Source organism: Cimex lectularius, unplaced genomic scaffold (genome assembly GCF_000648675.2).
Source record: "Cimex lectularius strain Harlan isolate CLEC.00 unplaced genomic scaffold, Clec_2.1 scaffold95, whole genome shotgun sequence".
NCBI classification, from domain to species: Eukaryota; Metazoa; Arthropoda; class Insecta; order Hemiptera; family Cimicidae; genus Cimex; species Cimex lectularius.
The window spans coordinates 505,461-526,527 of NW_019392779.1; the positions used below are offsets into that span (position 1 = coordinate 505,461).

At 34.1% G+C, this 21,067-nt stretch overlaps 4 protein-coding genes across 9 annotated transcripts in view; 2 read left to right on the forward strand and 2 right to left on the reverse strand.

Annotated features, from left to right (window-relative positions):
* The window catches only part of LOC106667810 (E3 ubiquitin-protein ligase HERC2), a 35,270-nt gene extending 34,478 nt beyond the window's left edge, over positions 1-792 (reverse strand). For all 5 annotated transcript variants that reach the window (XM_014395996.2, XM_014395998.2, XM_014395997.2 and 2 more), the window contains exon 1: positions 569-792. The gene's annotated coding sequence lies outside the window, so the exon portion shown is untranslated. The remainder of the gene's footprint in view (positions 1-568) is intronic.
* Positions 793-853: 61 nt separating this feature from the next.
* Positions 854-7,896, forward strand: LOC106667811 (exocyst complex component 1). Its single transcript, XM_014396000.2, has 17 exons — positions 854-1,026; positions 3,942-4,120; positions 4,181-4,270; positions 4,327-4,422; positions 4,486-4,588; positions 4,694-4,848; positions 4,905-5,132; positions 5,374-5,616; positions 5,671-5,784; positions 5,839-5,962; positions 6,026-6,255; positions 6,314-6,498; positions 6,555-6,765; positions 6,986-7,139; positions 7,207-7,352; positions 7,413-7,607; positions 7,663-7,896. The coding sequence occupies exons 2-17, from the start codon at positions 3,959-3,961 to the stop codon at positions 7,813-7,815; spliced, it is 2,589 nt and encodes an 862-aa protein (XP_014251486.1). The 5' UTR covers positions 854-1,026; positions 3,942-3,958; the 3' UTR covers positions 7,816-7,896.
* A 486-nt stretch (positions 7,897-8,382) lies between these two features.
* LOC106667825 lies at positions 8,383-12,820 on the reverse strand. The gene is made up of 3 exons (XM_014396025.1): positions 12,490-12,820; positions 8,659-8,840; positions 8,383-8,597 (listed from the first exon to the last, which is right to left on the reverse strand). The coding sequence occupies exons 1-3, from the start codon at positions 12,545-12,547 to the stop codon at positions 8,535-8,537; spliced, it is 303 nt and encodes a 100-aa protein (XP_014251511.1). The 5' UTR covers positions 12,548-12,820; the 3' UTR covers positions 8,383-8,534.
* Positions 12,821-12,867: 47 nt separating this feature from the next.
* Positions 12,868-21,062, forward strand: LOC106667823. Of its 2 annotated transcripts, XM_014396019.1 has the most exons (15): positions 12,868-12,953; positions 16,148-16,384; positions 16,441-16,607; positions 16,679-16,730; positions 16,781-16,960; positions 17,017-17,211; positions 17,310-17,480; positions 17,535-17,794; positions 17,857-18,072; positions 18,130-18,264; positions 18,327-18,831; positions 18,884-19,052; positions 19,555-19,730; positions 19,788-19,902; positions 19,958-21,062. In XM_014396019.1, exons 1-15 carry the CDS (start codon positions 12,899-12,901, stop codon positions 20,031-20,033), a joined length of 2,709 nt encoding a protein of 902 aa, XP_014251505.1. In that variant the 5' UTR covers positions 12,868-12,898; the 3' UTR covers positions 20,034-21,062. The 2 variants fall into 2 exon arrangements, with proteins under 2 accessions (XP_014251505.1, XP_014251506.1); XM_014396020.1 differs by lacking the exons at positions 12,868-12,953; positions 16,148-16,384 and having other exon boundaries at positions 16,523-16,607; positions 16,684-16,730.
* The last annotated feature ends 5 nt before the right edge of the window (positions 21,063-21,067 follow it).

A 21,067-nucleotide genomic window follows, 5' to 3' on the forward strand; every position in this document is an offset into this window, starting at 1 on the left:
AAAAAAATCTTCTCTATGTTGTACTCTTACAAAAAATAAAGTGAAAAGTTCTTGACGATCTAAACACAGTTAATTATGATGATTGTACAAGACATCAACTATGGCAAAAACTGATAATCCAAACATGTTTAACCATATAAGTATAAATTGTAAACATGGCACATGTCTTTTTTGCTTTGTAATATATAATGCCGATCCGTAAACTTTGTATATATATTAAACAATAAAGACTTGTAAACATGGCGTTGCCTTTAATATATCATTTTCTCGTTCTATAAGCTTATAATTCAAGTTGAAACATGATTTTTTTATTATTATAATCAAATATTTAGTTTGTTTTGTGTTTATGCTTGATTAAATGGTGTAAACAGCTGAAGGATTGAAATAAGACGGGAACGAACTTGGATTGAAAATAAAAATTTGGAAAATTTCAAATTGAAACGGACTAAATTGTCGAAATCGTATCTCAACACGTCTGAAATAGAGTTTTTAAAATGAAATAAAACATGTAAAACCCGTTTTTTTTCTTTAATTTTTTGGTTCAAAAAAACTATGGGAGTGCACTCACCTTATCAGAAGCCCCCCCTTATCGACTCCGAAGTTTTCAATACATTTCACCGATTTTCCACTGAGGGAGGAAGACGTCGATTTCGGAAAAGCTTCTGTTTCCCTTTTTGAAATTTAAAAATTTTCCACCCGACCGTCGTTCAAACTACATCCTTCCCTGACACGGGCAATTTGACAATTTTCAACATTATATTTTGACATTTGACGTCTTTCTTTTTCCTCTCCCCCCGACGCACGGTCAGACTTTAATGATCGAAGGTTACGCCGCGGTTATAAAGTCAGCGGTTATCAGCGGCCAAACAAAAGTCAAATCCGACACTGCGTGACATTTCCGCCCCCTTTGACATTCTACACCTCCGCCACCCCTTCAATTTAATTTCAACCCGGATTTTTTTCACTAAAGGTCAGGCTGATCGCTTTTAAAAGGAGAATTAAATCGTTTAAAACATTTACTCAAAGGTAGGTTATTTAACAATACTAAATAATTATACCTCTTACAGTACAAAAAATTCAATATTAAAGACATTACAAGCACTGTAGTTTTACTTTTATTAAAAATCTAATATGTAATAAGCTTAAAAAAATCCCCATAAATAAGAAAAACTCACTAGGTCACCTAGAATCCACACAGAAGCAAAAAATGTGACCACCCTTAATATTTTTAATTATCTCTTAGACAGGCTACCATTGATTATCATACAGAATTTGGTCCGTTTTAAAACAGAGGCAAATAAAAAGAGATAAAATCTCTCCCACTTGTGTTTACAATTGAATTTTGTAAATAAATCTTTGGAGTCAATCTCTTCTTTGTTGTCCTGGAGTCCATGATAAAGCGTCATTTGTCTTTGTGTTTTGAGACGAAAGGGTTTTACAGCCAATATCAGGGAATTCCGTAGGCATTGTTCCACAGTCAATCATGCCTTCTCGAGAGTTATATTGTAAGTTTTTGAAAATATAGCATGCTCTGGCTCTGTCCTTTGACCTTGAGAAGGCGTATGATACGATGTGTGGATATGCGATACTTCGGAAATGTTGCGGTATCGGATTTAGAGACCAATTACCCCTTTTCTTTGAGGTCACGGCTCCGTCACAAAAAAATTAGAAAAATATGCGGGATCACAATGGAGGGGTAAGGTAGTGGATGAGCTATAATAAGGTGCGCCCGGCTAGACCCTTCAGGTGTATCGGAGACTCTGAACTGGAGTGAAAACAGCACTACGCCCTAGTAAATATTTACATAATTTTCAAACTGTTGTTTGCCTCATTTTATTTATTATTTTATTGATTCATAAGATTTTTTATCATTTTAATAGCACAAGAATTTATTTCATTATTAATCTCCATTTATATTAGTTTTATTACCAGAAACAATTATTTTGATTTAATTTGGTGTTGGGTATTTTATAATCATGATTTAATTATTTTTTTATTGAGGACTGTAATCCATTCCACATCTAAAATTATGGTAATACTAGATTTGTGTTCAATAGTAACTTTTCGTTTATTTTGAATGATCTTAATCAAATCCTTTTAGTATCCCTTGTAGTGACTTCCTGCCTCTAAACAAGCGACGGTCACACATATTGGTAGCAGAGCAAAATAATTCATCCAGTATATGTTTTAAAATTAAATTAAAATCTCAAAATATTTTTAAAAAATCTTAGAATTTCGTTATAGCCAGAAGTACAGAAACGTTTTAAAACGGATTAAGCCGAGCCCTGAACAAAAACAAGGCCCACTTACCGCTTAGCTTATTGAGAGCAGGACACGTCTAGAAATACGCTATTGAAACTTTTTCTCTATAAGTGAAAATAATTTAAATTCAATACCATTTAATATAACTGTTCGTTTGTAACTGAAGATTCCGTGTCAGATTTGAGTCCGTGTTCTCCAGGGACTTCATTTAAGAGAATGGAGACCCTCAGGTTTCAGTGATAAGGATTACATTTTTCTCGATGGCTGTGAATGGTGCCCCCCTTCTGAACAACTAGACAAATTACTGTATGTTGACGACTGCTTTTTCCTTTCGGGGAAAGACCTACCAGAGGTCAGAGGGGTGATGCAGTCAGCGATAAACGCTGTGGCTGGAAGAGTCGATGAAACCAAATTCGTCTTCTTTGCGTTGAAAACTGTATGCATCCACTTTTGCAGGCTGAGTAGGCCCGGGCACTATGACATGGTACATAGAGTTGGTGAGCTTCCTTGGCCTCACGTTTGATCAAAAGCTAGATGGCAGCTATGACATTGATGTCGTCGAGGTGAAGGAAAGGAAAGCAATAACATTATTAAATTAATCCATATATGTTTACCAGCCATAATTGACTGTATTAATTATTCTTTTTATCTAAGGTCGTAGTTGGGATGAAAAAGTTAGGGTCTTTAGTCGGATTCGAACCCACAACCTTTGGCTCAATACGCTGCTGCTCTATCCACTTGACTGGTGACTTCATCCCATTCATGACACTAACTTTTCATCTCAATCAAGACCTTAGATTAAAAAAAATAATTAATTGAAACATTCTTAAAGTTTATCAGTCACTTCAGGTGAGGAGTGGACAGGGAGACTTTCCTGTAAATATTTGACCTGCAGAAAAAGTTGCTCGATGTGTTCCACCTAATTGAAAGATGCAATTCCTTCGCTCCATACAGGAATGCCATCCAATTTGAGAACTGCGCTTGTGTACAGCAGCGATTGGGGCCACTGTTTTGATTCTTGGGTGAAATGGGGTTGTTCTATTATATAAAGCAATAATAGTTGTGTATATCTAGTTTCTGTTGAGAGTGAATATAATTATTAATGTGAATATGTGATGTGAGAAGGTAGATAGTGGAATATCAAGTACCCAATCGACTCTAAATTAAGTTAGTTGTATATGTGAAAATGGTGATGGAGTACACCATCACTCTAATTAAATGAATGGTATATAAATAGGGCTGAATGTGTTTAAGAACATAAGTACAAATGGGTTTAAACTACATGCGTTGGGTGCTGAATTTACCACAGCACCCTCCCCAGAGTCCAACCTTGGTAGCTGAATGGATAAAACTGAGGTCTGCTCCCGACTGCCAACACCTGGGGTGGGTGATTCTTGACTCTGCTGGTAGTAAAGAAAAAGTAAAAAAGACAAAAGCTGGAAGTGCTGGTGGGCTATGGGAAGCAAATAGGCTCAACTCATGTTTGTATGCATGTGCGGATTTTAGCACTAAAACTTTGAGGTTTTTACAATTTAACAAATTTTAAATTAAATTTTTTTTAACAATGCTACCACTCACAGATGAAACCAGAATTCAAATCTTTGTTTTCTATAAAGATTGTTTAGTTTTTTATCTTCTGAGTAACATTAAGTTGATTTAATTCATCACCCTGTTTGAAGGTGCTTTTTTCTAAAGAATGGCGGCTATTCGTCATTCTCTTCAGCATGAGGTGTTCCAACCGTGTGATGAGAGACTCCTCGCCTTCGTACACGTGAGCAAGGCTCTGAAGAAGAAAAAGTCCAGTTTTCTTTGCATAGCTGTCACAAAGGAGACGCCATTTGCCGTCAACATCTACCAGGTCGGTGACAAACCTACTGGAGATCTTTAATAATAATAAAATATATGCTTTGTATTGCAGGTGAAAAAGACTGAGAAAAACATCTTCAAAAAAAAGCGTAGTTGGTCGATCAATTCTCTGAAATTTGTAGATGGGAAATGTTCACTACCGGTAATAGAATCTCTTTATATTAATAGTTTAATAGTTTAAAAATCATTTTTATGTAGGATACAAGTGACTTTGATCTTTACTTTGACAAAGTTTACAAATGGTCGGCCACAAATCCTCAAGAACGGCAAAACTTCATCATAGTCCTTTGGAAGGTTTGTCATAACTATAACTTTGAGATTTTTACTATTTAACTATTTTTTAATTTAATTTTTTAGCAATGCTACCAATCACAGATGAAACCAGAATTCAAGAACGTCCCTTCAGATTGGATAGCAGGAGATAAAATTATTCCATTCGAAAACCAAGTGACTCCAGTCGGTTGGTTGTCTTTTTTTTCTTTTCAATATTAACCTTTTTTCTATTTATTTATGTTTAAAAAACATTGTGTTCCAAGTTTTAATTTTATGCTGGGATTTTACATAGAGCCTGTTGAAGCCGGTGATTTTGAGGAATTTCAGGCGTTGACCGAAAAGGAAGAGAACGACCTCGTACAGCTTATGCACGAATGCGGCTTTACGGTCAGCAACGCCGAAGCATTCATGGAAACACTCGCCAAAGATTTGTCCATCCTCGACGGTGTATGTGGCCTTTTAATAAGATTTTTTTTAGACTGGGCTGATTAATAATATTACAGGAGAACGTACAAAGCGTCCTGGCCTCGGAGGAGAGGGTCTCACTCCTCATGGCACATCTCGATGAGGCGATCGAAGAAGTCGAGAGGGTCGAGAAACAGCTGGATCACTACGATGATATTTTATGCCATGTGAGGAACACAATGGAGAAAATGGAAGAGAAGAACATGCTCATCGAAATATCAAACAGGAACAATCAAAAACTGCTGAATGAACTGGGCAAAGTGATTGTGAGTAAAGTGTATTTGATAGATTTTCTTTTATTAAATATTTTGTGATATAACTACACGGTAAAAATCCCTAAAATAAACTTTAATCTTTATTTATTTGTTTTAAATCTTTCCATTAACTGATATTCTTAAAATTATGGAAATACATAAATTGGTACAGATTTTGTGTCATCCTTGTTATAGGACATTTTAAGGATATAGGTGATTTTTTTTTTTTTTTTTTTTTTTTTTTTTTTTTTAGCTTGAATTGGAATTGGACAGTAAGCATCAGGCTGCACTCGTGGACGCAGATTTAACGTCGCCACAGGGCTTGAGAGCTGCGATCGAAGCAGGTAAAGCGCTACAGGCCGTCATGAATGCCGAAATCCATCCAGCACTTGTCCAGCTTTCAGCAGTGCAAGAACAGAAAAAGCGATTTGACAAATGGAAGAGCAAATTTTCTCAAATAATCACTCGCCATTTGAACAACTTGTTCATTCACCTCGTAAGTTTTATTTTTTATTTTTTTACTGAGATTAAAATTTAATTTACTATTCAGGGTAATGATGCTGGAGACCAATCGAGCATGCACGGAGGAGAATTAGTTCTTCCAAAACATGCTTCATTACATAGAGAACTCCGTCCTTACACTGAACTTATGCACTGGGCTAAGGTAATTTTTTAATGATTTTTTAAAATTATTTTTCAAACTTTAATATTTTTTAAGGCAATGGATAGAAGAGCTTATAATGCACTTGCTGATTTATACACGTCAAATCTTAGAAAGGTCTATGAAAGGGACATCCATCACTTCCTTGAAGATGCCAAGAATCACATTTCAGGACCTAGCAGTAAATCTTACTAATTAAAAATAATATTTTTTTTTAAATAAATATATTTTGATTCATTGTCAGGTAGTTTTACTGGTTCTAAAGAGGACATGAGTAAAAGCAAGAAGGAAGGGACAGGACAGGCATTACTCGGAATTGAAAGGGACCAATGGCCTGAATCAGATGAAGCAGAAAGGACACGTTTTCACCAGGTCTTTGAAAAAGTCCTGTCACAGCTGGAGCCTGTCTGTCTTTCTGAACAGCAGTTCTGCGTATATTTCTTCCAGCTCGACATACTCAGTCCAACTTCAAAAGTGAGCAGTATAACATTTTCAAATCATTCGAAACATTCCTTATGAATTATCCTTTTAGAATACGCAGACGACGCTCGATGGGCTGAGCAGCGATTCAAAATCGGAAGAGACTGTACAGATCCCCATGCGCAAAGTGGAGAGACAGATGAACGAAGAAGTCAGAAAAATGATGGGGGAGATTTTTCGCTGCATTGAACCAGGACTTATTAGTTTTATTTCCCACTATGAACAAATCGATAGCATGTAAGTCTACAAAATAATTTTACAATTTTTTTTCATTTATATTTTTTAATTTGCAGGTTCTGTTTGTATACACTTGTACGACTGAGTGAACATGTCATGACTGCCCAGGATGCTGGGTCCTTCCTTAGCAAAAGCTTCGGTCCAGTCCTCATCCAGGTGAAGCGTACCTACGACAGGTACATGCAAAGCCAATTGCAATCCATTCTCGACTGCAGGGGAAACAGAAAGTCAAAATGTGGAATCTTACCTTTTGTCAGCAATTTTGAGGTATGACTTTTTCACCCTCGGGGTACCAGTTTTTGAAAAAAAAAACCAGCTCATTTGTAAGTATATCAGGTTCAAATGCAGGGCCGCTGGATTCAATTCCAACCCAGGACCTTTACCTTACAGTGATGAACGCCATCAACGCCTAACCCGTTACGGCCACTGACTACCCCTATATTTCAACTTGATGCTTAATTTATTTTAAAAAAAATATATGTTTAAGGTGTTTGCCAAGACAGCTGAGAAAATATTTAGAAACACAAGCCGCAGGGGAGATCTTGATAAATGGTATGTTAAGCTTGTTGGGGTGATGTTTGAAGCGATACCCTCAATCGCCAACGACCATCCAAAAACTCCTCCTGAAGTTATTAAAATGGGTGATTTTTATTTTATTTTATTTTTTCAATTTCATTTTTAAAACCTGTTTATTTTGCTATTTTAAAGAAAATTTCCACCATCTATTTGACTTGCTTTCTCAACTCAAGATTCCGGTTCTCGACACACAGAGAAAAGACGCCAAAGTTAGATATAACGAATCTTTGAAAGCTTATGTCACCCGGTATTTCGGCAGACCTTTAGAAAAGTTAAACGTACGTAAAACAACTCTTGCTAATACTTATTGTATGTACAACAGAAATGTTCCTTTCCAGCAATTTTTCGAAGGTGTTCAAGCCAAGGTTGGTCAAGGTGTTAAAGAGTCAGAGATAAGCTACCAGATGGCGTACAGCAAACAAGAGCTGAGGAAACTGATCAAGGAATACCCAGCCAAAGAGGTCAAAAGGGGTCTCGACCACCTGTACAAAAAAGTCGAAAAGCACCTTTGCGAAGAAGAAAACCTTCTTCAAGTAAGACAGTCCAGCTCTAAACCTCAACATTTTATTCATTTTTGCAAATTTTCAGGTCGTATGGAGAGCGATGCAGGAAGAGTTTATCCAGCAGTATAAGTACATAGAAGACCTCATACAGCGATGTTATCCCGGTGCTATGATCACCCTCGAATTCTCTATCGATGATATATTAAACTTTTTTTCTGAAATTGCAAGATCTCATTGATTTATTTATAATAGAACTTGTAACATAATTACAATCACATTATTTTTTATGTACTAATTGCCTAATTGTTACAATTTTTATTCATGTAAAATATTGTTATTAAGATTATATATATATATATCTTGCATTATTTACATTTTTTAAATCCAGTATACAATTCATATTAATTTTTAGACTAAAATTTAAACCCTAAATTTACAATTTTTGTTTTTTAAAGGTCCTGAAACAACAGACGTGCCAAGTTGATCCTAGAGAAAAAAGAGTATTTTTAATTAATACTACTCTTAAATGGATTTTAGGAAAAAAGTGATCTGTGTATACACAAGGTTCATTAGAGGAACCGCAGTGATCAGTTAGTGTGTCCAATTCATATTTTTCAAAAAATGTTTAGTTTTGTGGGGAAAACAGCTCTTTCCATGATATGGTTCCACAAGATCTTTAAATTAGAATGACCAAACTGAGCAAATCAATATATAAATATATTTATACATTTAGAATTTAGAAAATTGCAGGTGGAGTAAAATGAATATTTGTTGCAAGATAGGATTCTTTAAATAAATTATCTACTTTATTTCTTACGCTTTATTTAATGTTTACAGGAAAAAAAATGAAAATGTACACTTTTATCAACAGCTATTATTTAGAAACGGCACAAAATTTATTTTCTAATCCCGTGTACTGTACGAGCTCTAAGAGAATGTCTCCATCGTAAGCAACTTTTATCTATCAGCAGGTAGATCGGGCCTGAGATAGTTGAGATAGAGTGCACCAGTTGATTTCGCCTAGAAACACAATTTAAATAAACTCGCCAAGATTTAACGTGTAAATATTTTATCAACTTACGACAAGAAAAGTGACAGAAAATACAACGACGCCCAATGCCAAATGCAAATTGTACTTTGCCTGTTTGGCCTTGTACTGCGCTTCCCATGAGCCGGACGGTACAGGCAAGTCGTCCATTGTTGCCATAGGTTCTGACTTACCAGATCCTGAGTAGGACGCCATCATCCTCTGGACAGGAGCAACTAAACATTTTAAAGTTTAATGTACACATGACAAAATATCCTGAAGCAAGTCGATATTAAAAATATAAAAAAATCCTCTCATAGAATAAGGCAAAATTCACCCTTTTATAGGTTTATTTTCTTTGCATATTCAGTAAAAGGATACCCCTTTTAGCATGTAAACTTTTACCTTTTGTGCCCAATAAATACAAATGGATTTTCTGGAAGATTTTAGTTTCTATAATGAAGTACAGAAGTCTTCTCAGGGGCATGGTATCTAGGTCTTTATAGTTTTCCTAGATACTATAGCATTTTCCTACCTATTGCAGGAAAGTTTGTTCCCTAATCTATGTCTCATCTAGATTTAATCAACATTGGCAGTTGATAGGCCCTTTTTTTCATATAAAACATAAATAAATAAATATAAATATTTTTTCCATGGATACTTTTACGAGTAGTCTTTCTACTTGCCTCATGTCTGGCTTACACTCCTAGTATCTGTTGTTTTTTTAGTTTTAGGAAGCTTCCAGTTTGTTTTTATAAGTTATAGTTTATGCCACAATTTTCCAGTTTCAGGGGCTATTAACAGCAAGGACATTTCAGACCCCAATCAATCAGTTTCTAAATCCAAACACATTCACACTCCCACTCACTCTTATATATCTTTCCTATTTACATACTATTAATACAAACAAGGTGGTGGAGTACTTGATATCCATCACCCTCTTCACATATTATCTAACTAATATAGTTGAGGGTAGATGTAGTACTCAATATTCTGCCATCAACCCATTCACACTAAACATTCACGCTAATAAATACAGTCTTAATATACAAAAATGAAATATATATCAATACTATACAATAAAACAGCCGTTTCCTCTAAAAATCAAAAAATAGGGACCCAAATACTTGCTGCTGTGTTCAGGCACAATTCTCATATTGGCTCTATATGGGGCAAAGGTATGGCACCCTTCAATTAAATGGGACAATTTATTTATTTATATAACATATAAATCTATTACAAGTAATTACACCTAAAAAGCTCATCATATTAACAATATTCATCTTTTTTATCTCAACCAATACCTTTCATAAATATTAATTAATTGAAAAAAGTTAATTGGTCAATCGGATCACGAACTGTAATGGATTTAATATTCATAATCATAATCATTACAATGTTTATACATAATATAGTGTTCGGACTTTCACCTCAAATGGTTGTCACTCCCCGATGAGCTGACCTTAGTGTCTATAAATCAGGGAGTTCACCCACCCCGTTATATGGCTGGGTCACGGGTATCACCATTAAACCAAATGACCAGGAGATCGAGGCTTCACTTCCACTGGGGGCTATCGACAACTAGGTCATTTCAGCCCCAAACGCATGTAATCTATAGTCTAATACTAAAGTGGAACCTCCCATAACAAGCAAAACAAAATGTAAAAAAAATGACTCTCTTAATGAGCGATGTTTCGCAGGACGAGAATGAGGAGACATCGTGATGTCACATGCAGGATCATGCCTGCATCTCGGCTTTCAGTCTGTGTTTAGTGCTCGTTCAGCAGCTAGCGTCACTGTCGCTTGTGAGAGTTGTATTCAGACACAACCTTCCAGTGAAATAAGCGACATGCTAAGAGCATGGAAACTGTTGCTTACTATAGCTATCAGTAGCTATAAATATACAAATTTATTTAATGATAATGCTGTGTCTCATTTCCACCAAATTTTGAAGTGTAGGCAAAACCAAATGTCTCTAGACAACTTTCTTATTAAAAAAAAGGATGTATTATAAATAGTAAATTACATACATTATTATAAATTTCTTTGAGTATTTTTTCCAGAATAGAATGCATTATCCCATTTTACATTGATTCCTATGCAAAAAATTGTTTCGCTTAACGAGTGTTTTGCATTGCAAGTAACATTCAGGAACAAATTATGATCGTTAAGTGAGGTTCCACTGTAGTTAAATTTGATCGACCAGTCGCATAAATAAATTAGTTGGTGGAGAACTGGATATTCCTCCATCAACTTATACACTATATTATCTAACCTAAATTTGAGTCAATTAGGTACTTTTATAAATATAACGCCATCGGCCCTAAACACACGCAATGCTGGAGGGACTATGGTGACGGTTCACCATCACCCCTCACCACTCACACCAATAAATGCACATCTGTAAACATATAACGACTAAACATACAGAATACAACTACCCCCACATCCTCTAAAAAATTGAATAGGGGACCCAGAAAATGACTGCTGTGCTCAATAACCAATCAAGCGGCCAGCCTACACGATCTCTGTATGGAGTCAAGGTATGACATGTCTCTATAATGTGGGACACATTGAGCAACCTTTCTCTGCACACCTTTCAATGCGGGCTTTGGCCCAAAAGCAGGAGCCCATATGTCAACCACGCCAATCCTCATTCATAAAATTGTGTTATTTACAATAATATTGATTTGGATAGAATATAAAGAAATTTTTTTATGTAAATACAATGATATATATGCCTAGATTGTCAAGATTTGTGAAGTTGGTTCAGAAAAATATTAATAGAAGAATTAAATAATTGTAAGTGAGGGATATCATTTGCATGTTATTCTGTCTAGTGGTGTTTTTGCCATAGTATTGTGGTATGGAATATGGAAAGTCCTATGCTGTCAAAGCTCATAAGTAGTGGAGAAGTTAATATTGCTTAGCAGTTGAGGTCAGTCAATGTACGAATTAATAATTTTAAAAAGAGTTAGTAAGTCGAAGGGTAATCTGCATGTTTTTAATGGGATTAAGTTTAACTGTGATTGAAACTGGATATAATCGGAAAGGTTTATTCCCAACCCAATGGCAATGAGTCTTAAAAGTGAGTTAACCTCGCATGTTATTCTTAAATGGGTGAAAATGATCCTGCCGAAAGCCAACCCTCGACAGCATTTTTGATATACAACTTCTCTACCAGTCCAGCGCACTGATGCCACCACATTCTTTTTAATCATGTTTTTTATTGCAATTTTAGCATCAAAGGACTGGATCGCAGCGATGCCTAGAGGTTGGTCCTCCAGCCTTTTCTACAGCCTTGTTGCATTCCCTCATAACCAGGGACACTCTGTAGCATTCAATAGCTTCAAGCTATCAATAGCTGCCGATTTTTTAGGTTATTCAAGCAGTTCAAGCCTAGTTTTGAGGTCAGAGAGACTTTTAGAGCCGCCAGGCCATCCGTATATAGTTGTGATGTTCATATTTAGGTAATATTATGCTTGCACCATCTATGATCTTTGACCATAGGGGAACCCACGACCTTATATTTCTTTATGATCTTTTGAATTGATAACAGGCAGCTTATCAGTTAGAAAGAAGAAAAGTGTTAGTTTCTTTGGATAGAATGTAGTTTATGTTTTTACAAGTAGATCAGGTAAAATTATATGATCTTTTGTTTATAAAGAAACCCTAGAAAAACTTTTATGTTACTATAATAAAATTTGAGTTGAACCTCCACAACATAAAACTGGCACATTCTGGTTCAGACCAAAAGCAATTCTTACCATCTTTACGTGGTTAAAATTGAAAAACCCATGTTTTAATGAGAAATGTATGTTATAAAATTTATATGATAAAAAAAAAAATCGCTCATGGTAAAAATATTGTTTGATAATGGTTTACCTGTAATGGGCCTCCTGGTGAGTGTTCTTACAGCAGGAAAAATTACTTGTCTAATCATTTTTTTTTGTATTTTTTAATCTAAACTTTCTTTTTCAGCAAGAATGGTATTAACACTCTATCTCGAGGGAGTTATAAAAGTAGGAGCAGCTGCTTTGTACTTGGAACTCAGAAGAAAATCCGTCTGCTGAATTGATCAACTCAGTTCTGTTGTATATTTTATTTTTTTAACATAAATCACATAAATCCTCTTTCTTCTTTAAATAAACACAATTTATCAATTTTCTCTCATCGGCAGGATTATTTTTTCTACCCGTTGAACATTTTCACCTGGTTTATTTTCACTGGAAATTGTTCTAAACCATTTAAAAAGGCGGGGCGCTTTGAATTTCGAATTTGCTGAATTGCAAAAATGTTGTCCATGGTTATTTTGATTAATTTAAATTTCGTATTTGCTTCTGAGGACGGTGAGTGCAGTGATTTACTAAAAAGAAAATATTTTATAAGCAATTTTAATTTTAGGGCATATTATTATTCAAACTAAAGCATTGTTTTCCTAAGCTTAGTGAAGTAAATCATGCTTATTTTAATCAAAAAAAAAAAAAAAAAAATTAAATACTTTAAACTCCATTAAAAGGATTTCTTCTAAAATTGTGCTTAGCCTTTCAACCAGTAGGTGAAAATCTAAAAACTGATAAAAACACATACTTTTTCGAAGTTTTTTTGGTATTTTGGCTATTTCATTAATTTCAAAATGTATTTTTACATATTGGGTACAATTTGTTAATAAAATGAAAAGCCATTTTTGTTAGACTTTTAGGGTTCTGATTGTACGTTCTGCGGCATTAGCTTGAGGGTAGTATGGTATGTTTAGGTAGTAAGTGATTCCAAGAGAAAAGCAAAAGTTTTTATATAAACGGGATCTAAATATTGCTGCTTGATCAGACACTATAATTTTTGGAATTCCAAAGGATGAAAAAACATGGAGTTTTAATGCGTTTATGACTGAAATGGTTGTTGCATTGTATAAAGGTTTAGCGAAAATAAATTTGGAGAAGGCGTCAACGCCTATTAAAATGTATTGTGCCTTTGTTATATTCCCTCTGGGTAAAGGACCTATTAAGTCTATGTAAAGTTTTTCGAATGGTTGTTTTGCATGTATGTTTGATTCTAAGGTATGTTTCATATTTGTATTGAGGGGTTTTATTTTTGCACAAATCACGCACGCTTTTATTCTATTTTTTATGTCCCTAGTCATTTCTTTATAAGTAAAATGTTGCCTTATACGTTGCAAAGTTTTTCTAAATCCAAGATGAGCTCCAATTTCACTATCATGGAAATACGAAAAAATAACCGTATACTTAGACTGTTACTGTTAGACTTTTAGGGTCTTTTTAATGAAACAATTAAAATACAATTTTAACAATTACAAATACAACAATAATTGTAATTTTTTTGACTATTACCATTATTTTTATAAAAGGAAAAAATTAAAAATAAAAGGCACTGTGAGGGAAACAGAATTTATTCACGCCAATTATTTCTTCTTTTTTAAATTATATTTACACTCTTCTTTCTTTTAAAATTGAATGTTAAACTTAAATCTTTACAAAAAATAAAATCAATTACTCTTGAAACAATATAAAAAAACTTAAAATATAATTAAGAAGTATTTAAACTGTTGTTAAAAATAAATTAATTCATAATATTTATGTATGCGCAATTCCCAAGGAATAAAATTAAGGAAATATGGAATAGGAAATAACTCACACGATGAATGCTGTTTTCTTGATGTTTTCTCATAAGATGATTCTTCACAAGCCAAGTTGAAGCAGCTACGTTCGAGGTGGTTTGTTCGCCGTCTCCCCATGGAATGCCTCTTGTCCATCGCCTTTTAGCCTTTCTGCACTTTTGTCTCCCACGAGTTCCAAAGTCCATCACCTCCTTCTCGTTCATTTCAATTTGTTTGTTACAAATTTTTGTACCGAAAGGTAGCTTAGATCTAGTTGAATTAGTCGAATGCATCCATTCCCCAATTCGCAACTAGCCCCTCAACTGGTCGGTGAAAATCTAATAACCGGTAAAAGTCCTGCCTATACACATCATAGAAATAAATTTAGTTTGATAAACCGAGTAAAATAATAATTACAATAATAATAGCAATAATAATAAAACAATAAAATTTACAAAATAATAATGACAATAATATATTCTTTAAAATATTAATTATTTATAATCAAGCGATGAAAGCATATTAAGAGGAAATCAAATAACCACAGAAAGAAAAAAAAATCTAATAACCGGTAAAAGTCTTGCATGTACATATCAGAGAAATAAATTTAGTTTGATGAAACTCAGATGCCATGGATCTAAAAGAAACCAGTGAAGAAGCAGAACGTACTTCCCGAGGAAGCAGATTCCATAGTCTTGACTCTGCAATTCAGGATAAGGCTAAAGTTTTAGTGTTGAAGACTTGGGATATAGTACGTTTTGGTAAGGAATGTGGGAAAAAAGATCGATATTGGGGACATTTATTTGATTTAAATAATGTACATTAAAACAGTAAGTTTGTTAAGATTGCTAAAGACGTTACTATAGGAAGAAATATGACCTCTTGGTTTAAGATCATAAAAATATCTAATGCAGTAACAGAAAGCAATTGAAGGCGATGAGCAAATTGAGTGTCTAAGGAAAGTGAAAAAAATAGTGCTACAGTAAAAGAATAAAGATCAACTAGCCAAAAAAAGGTCAGCCCTCTCACCCATGGGACTAGAACCACAACTATTACTGCACTAAATGTGTGCTTAAGGTGGAAACGTAAAAAATGGCTTGAGAAAGAAAAACTCAAACACAGGGCCAAATCTCCTGATATAACGCAAACTAAGAGATTTATAAATCTCTCAAAAAGGAAGGCGAAGGAACTCCTATCACTCAGCAGGCAGGATTCAGGAAATATTATTGGTCTTTTTACTGCCCACTGCCCTGTGAACTATCTCTTAAAGAATATGGGCAAACCAGAGGTAGAAACATGCCAACTCTGTCAGGAGGAACCAGAACCATCAGCACATATTTTTTGTGAATATGAAGCATTAGTCCAGTACTTCAATAGGTCAATTCTCACAACAAAAGACACACCGAGGAAAGTGCTTAGGCTATAATTTATAGATTATACAGATTGCAGTGGTGGAAAGGCTTTTTTAGGTAGTTAATATGGAAAACTAGTTTTCTGTGGAGTGTAAAAACTAAGGAGTCTATGGGAATGGAGTCTTGAGTAGACCTTTTTAATAATAGTCACATATTCATGTCATGTTAGCTTCTAGTTAAAAATAATGCTGAGATTTTTAACTTTAGGGCAAAAATAATTAGGGGAGCAATTGATATGAGAAGAGGATAGGCAATTTATATTATTATTATTTTTTTAATTAATAAGAGCTGGGATTTGTTAGAATTTGATAGCTTCAGAGATTTGCTTTCAGCATGATGAAATTAGGATAAATGAAGAACTAATGGAAGATCATATATATCATTGAATGAATCACTCGATGTGATCAATAATGTCTCATGCTAACCTAATTAATTTTTATATTATAGTCAAATCTTTTCTTTAAAAAAAATTCTTATTACAGTTATACAAATCGCCTAATTTATCTGTATTTTATAGCAACACGGCTTAAGGCAATTGTGGCTAAGAGGATTGAATGTGACATTTCTGGACTCGGCAGTAATTGCTTTCACGACGGAGGCTGGTCACAGTGGGGCAGGTGGAGCAAATGTCTCGGCGAGTGCGGGCATGTTGGCCTCCGCACACGCATGAGAAATTGTTCAAATCCGTATCCATCCAACAATGGTGCTCCATGTCCAGGGGGTAGTAAAGAATCAAAGGAATGTCACATTACCGGTAAGTCGATGTTTTAAATGTACAGAAAAAAAATCTTTTTAATTATTTATTTTCAGGGTGCACGCTTGAAGATTTCAAAAATGCTGCACAATGTGACTTGATAAAGAATTTGGAGTTTAATTTTTTGAAAGAAGTTCACGCAAGCGTTCCAGCCCTTGTGCCAAGATGTGTTGAAGCTGAATGTCATTTTTCAATAGTTGAACACCTGTTACATAATTATGCTGTAACATTTTTTATATTTTTTTATATTCAATGTTAATCATGGTAGTAGTTATGCATGTATAGCTTTTTTAGGATAGATACTGGAATGCACTGCATTGTGTGAAAAGGAATTATGGTTGCCCAGGTGAGAATAATTTATCTTTTTAAATAATCAATAATTTAGGACATTTTCAGAAATGGGTGGTTGGAGTGATTGGGGAGATTGGAGCGAATGCAGTGCCTTTTGTGGCATCGGGAGACATATGAGATTTAGAAAATGTGATCAGCCAGTGCCCATTAACGAAGAGTACAAGTGCCCTGGTAAAAACTACACGTTCAAGATATGCAAAGGGGAAAACTGTAACTTAATGGAAAGTAAGAATTTCCTAAGGAAAAAATAAAAATAAAACATTAATAGTTAAAATTTTAAGTCAGGTCTTGGAGCGAATGGAGCTGGTGGTCAAGATGCTCAACCACCTGCGGGCAAGGAGTCAGAAAACGAATGCGTAATTGTATCGCTGTTGAGGAAATTGGGAAAAGAAGTTTTGATTTTATCAAACATGCAAGTAAAATCTGTACTGGGCCGGCTTCGATGGTCAGGCCATGCTATTTAAAAGACTGCCCTGGTAATAATTACAACAAATCATTATTCTGTTTAAAAATAAGTTAAAATATTTAATCACTGTAAATATTATTTAAAAAAATAAATATTAACATATTTTAGTCAATGGTGGATGGTCTGAATGGGAGCCGTGGTCAGAGTGTTCTGCAGATTGCTCGCTTGGCACACAGTCGAGGAGTAGGACATGTAGCCGTCCTCCACCACTCAACGGAGGAAGGCCATGTGAGGGTGTAGTCAGTTGGATAAAGCATTGCTTCCTTGCCCCTTGTCCAGGTAAAAGTCTTGTGATTTTACTTATTATATCATAGATCTAATTTTTTTTTATAGTCAATTTTATAGAAGTTGCGGCTTTCTTCGGTGACGGGCTGTTAAGCTATTACAGAGCAGGACGTTCAATCAAACTGCTGCATATTTTCGTCAGATTCAAACCACTTGCAAAAACAGGTGAAATAATAAAAAGAGAACCTTTGGACTGCATGGATTCAAAATGCAGTCGTTTGATTCTTCACCTCCAAGCTGGCTTCTTATTATTCAGCATATCTATGTTAAAATCACAAGTCCTTTTAGCGTCACAACGACCAGTTGATGCAAGTAAAAAAAAAAAAAAAAAACACTAATTTAATAACAACTTTTAAAAATATATTTCCAGGTAAATAAATGGATTAATGTGTTAATATTTATGACACCAAGTTTGGTGAAGATGAGAATTAACGATGCCGAACTTTACATAAGTAAACTGAACTTCAAACCGACAAAGGTCAACTTTGATTCCGACATGATCCTCGGCCACAATTTCAAAGGTGAAATATCAGAACTTGTAGTTAACTTCATACCAAGGTTGTTAAATGTGGATAGTGTCACAAGTGTAAGTTTAAAATTCTTGAATAACTGTTTATTTTATAATGCTAATAACTTATTTTAGGAACCTAAAAGTATAAACATATTGCCTTTTAAGGGCATAAATGTTCTTATTGATCGGGTTAGTGATGAAGGGCTAGTCAAAGATTTATCAAAACTTATATATGTGCCTTGTTTCCAAAGTGAATCCAATTGGACTGTAAGCAAGCCACATATCTTTTTTATTTAATTTTTAAATAAATTTTATTGTTTTATTTTCAGATTGAGTTTGTGATCAAAACAGCGCAACAGGATGGTTTGATATGGTACATGACTGATTCACCAAGCCTGACAAGTATGCTGTTTTACGCTCTTCCTCATCAGTTTGTTTTAATGATGACTGTCAACCAATGCTTCGTTGACATTGATGTTCAAGTAGAGACTCACGTCAATGTCTGGACTCATGTTTTAATAAGCAGAGAGGATAATTTTATAGGGTTTAGTATCAATGGAGGCGAGAGGAAGATATTACACACATGCATGTTGAGCTCTTCGTTTGAATGTAGAGACTGGATCTACTTTGGAGACATACAGCCGATTTTCAGTTCAAAAACCGGCTCGATTTCTTTAACAGGCAAGTTAAAAACTTACATAGAACACCTCAAAAGTATGACCGGTTTGTTGGCCTATTTGAAAATTGACGGTGTTGAAATTCCATTGGATTCTCTACCAGTGGAAGTACTGACCGGATTTAAACAGTTTTCGAGCGATACAGTCAGCTACCCAGGTAAAATATTTCCAAAACTATTAAAAAAACAAAAAGTAACATTATTTTTCAGAAAGGTATATCGAGCTGGAAATAGAATATGGGGAGAATCTGGTGTTATCCTGTGTCTATTTCAGCGAAGAAACATCCTATGAAATTTTCAACAGAATTGATTTGAACCAGAGCACAATTTGGTTAAAGGAAGATATTCCTATAACAGCAAAAGATTCTTTTAAGCTGTGGTATTTTAACGCTACCTTTATACAATTATTTTAATTGAGACAATTCTTTTTGGCAATGTCGTTTACATATATTATCATTATTATCTAGATTGGTAATGTTATGTACTATAACAATTTCTACAGGGTGACCGTAATGGTTAAGGCGTTGACACGGCGCTCATCACTTTAAGGCAAAGGTTCTGGGGGGGGGCTGCTGGATTCGAACCTGACATACTTAAAATTGGACTTTAAAAAAATCAAATTAAATAAAAAAAACAAAACAAAAAAACAGCACCCTGGGGGTTCATACAACCTCTGTAGTTGTGAGCCCCATAAAAAAACACAAAAAAAATGTCGTCATGGTGTATGTATCTAAAAACATCATTATGACTTGTCTTTTTGCTTGTGTGCACAAAAACGTTTGGTCAGTGGTGATTTTTTTACATTAAAAAAAAATTAATTGTAATTGGAATTAAGAAAAAGAACCATACACAATTTTTTAAAATATATAAATGTCTGACAGGGGTGCAAATTTTACGATAAAGGACAACATGAGGAAATCCGTTCTGATAGCAACCAATTACACAGAGAAAGAGTCGATCGAAGGGTTTTACAGCTGCATTGCACCAGGCAGCGGTAGGCTGAAGACAAGGCAAATCCTCGTTACATACGGTGTTATTGTCATAAATGTTTCAAAAGGTAAAAGGTCGTTTTAGGTTGAGTTTATTTTTAACAATAACTTTTCAACGTCATCAGATTTCAACGGTTATGGAACGAAATTTCTCCTAATATGCACGTTCGTGTATATCGTTGTCACCTTTGTTGCAATATTTTGGTTGATCGCTGAGTTATTTATCAACTTCTTCAAAGGGTATTTTCCTTTTTCTTTTATGTGAAATTGTAATTTAAAAATGGATTTTTTCCAGAGAGGGGCTTTATTTAAACGACAAGTCAGATAGTCAAAACAGAGAGATGCTTTTTGTCCTGAAACATTTGAAATGATGAAAAACAAATTTCAATTGGTACTTTGTATACAAGGAAATAACAACATAAATAACACTGCCTCAATATTTCAATTTATTCCAGCCAAATTAACAATTTCGTTTAAAATAAAAAATTTAAATCAATATTTACAAGGAGACAAAATGAATGTTCTTTTGCAGTGCTTAATTGTAATAATAATAAATGCCTGTTCTACAATCTAATGCATATTATATTAATAATTATGTTTTTCTTATTATATAATATTATTTGTTTTAAAATATTATACAGAGTAATTCATGTTCAATCTAATAAAAAAAAAAAGAATATAAAAAACAGATTCTTAAAAACAAAAGCTCCCATATTAATTTCAGATGTCGCCTTGTAAAAAGCCATCAATTTGCAATTCTACTTTTTGATATAAAACTTTTTTTCTCAATAGACATATTGGTTAAAAATTGCAATAACGAAAGTATAAAAATATTAATTTACTCCCACGTCCTGAATTACTTATAGACATGTATTGTTTCTAAGATTCGTTGGTACCAGTTAAGGCTAGAGGTTGAAATTAAAAAATACACAAGTATGAATAAGAGAGAAACAAATATTTGGCTTATATAAAAAATTAAAACTCTATATTCATTAAAAAATAAATATTTAAAATTAGTTTCAACATCATAATAACACAATGTACAAGTTATTAAACAAAATGTCTTCTTTTTTTTAAATCTTTTAAAACTGCACACTTAAAAACTCTTTGGGATTTTTTTTCGTATATAATAAAACACAATAAAATGAATGAACACTAAAGAAATCACAGAACATTCAATTATACAGTAAATCTTACAATGCGAATTCAAAGATGTTCTGTGATTTCTGATAATACTGTAAAGGGTAAATTACTAAGAAACTAAGAAAAGTGTCAGTCATTTGATTAATTTCAGACCTTTTTCTACATAAAATAAATTAATGGTATAAATATGTAAAAATAATAGTCTAACTAAAATGGGGAAACATTTTCATCTACCTCCGAATACCACTAAGTTGATTTTTTC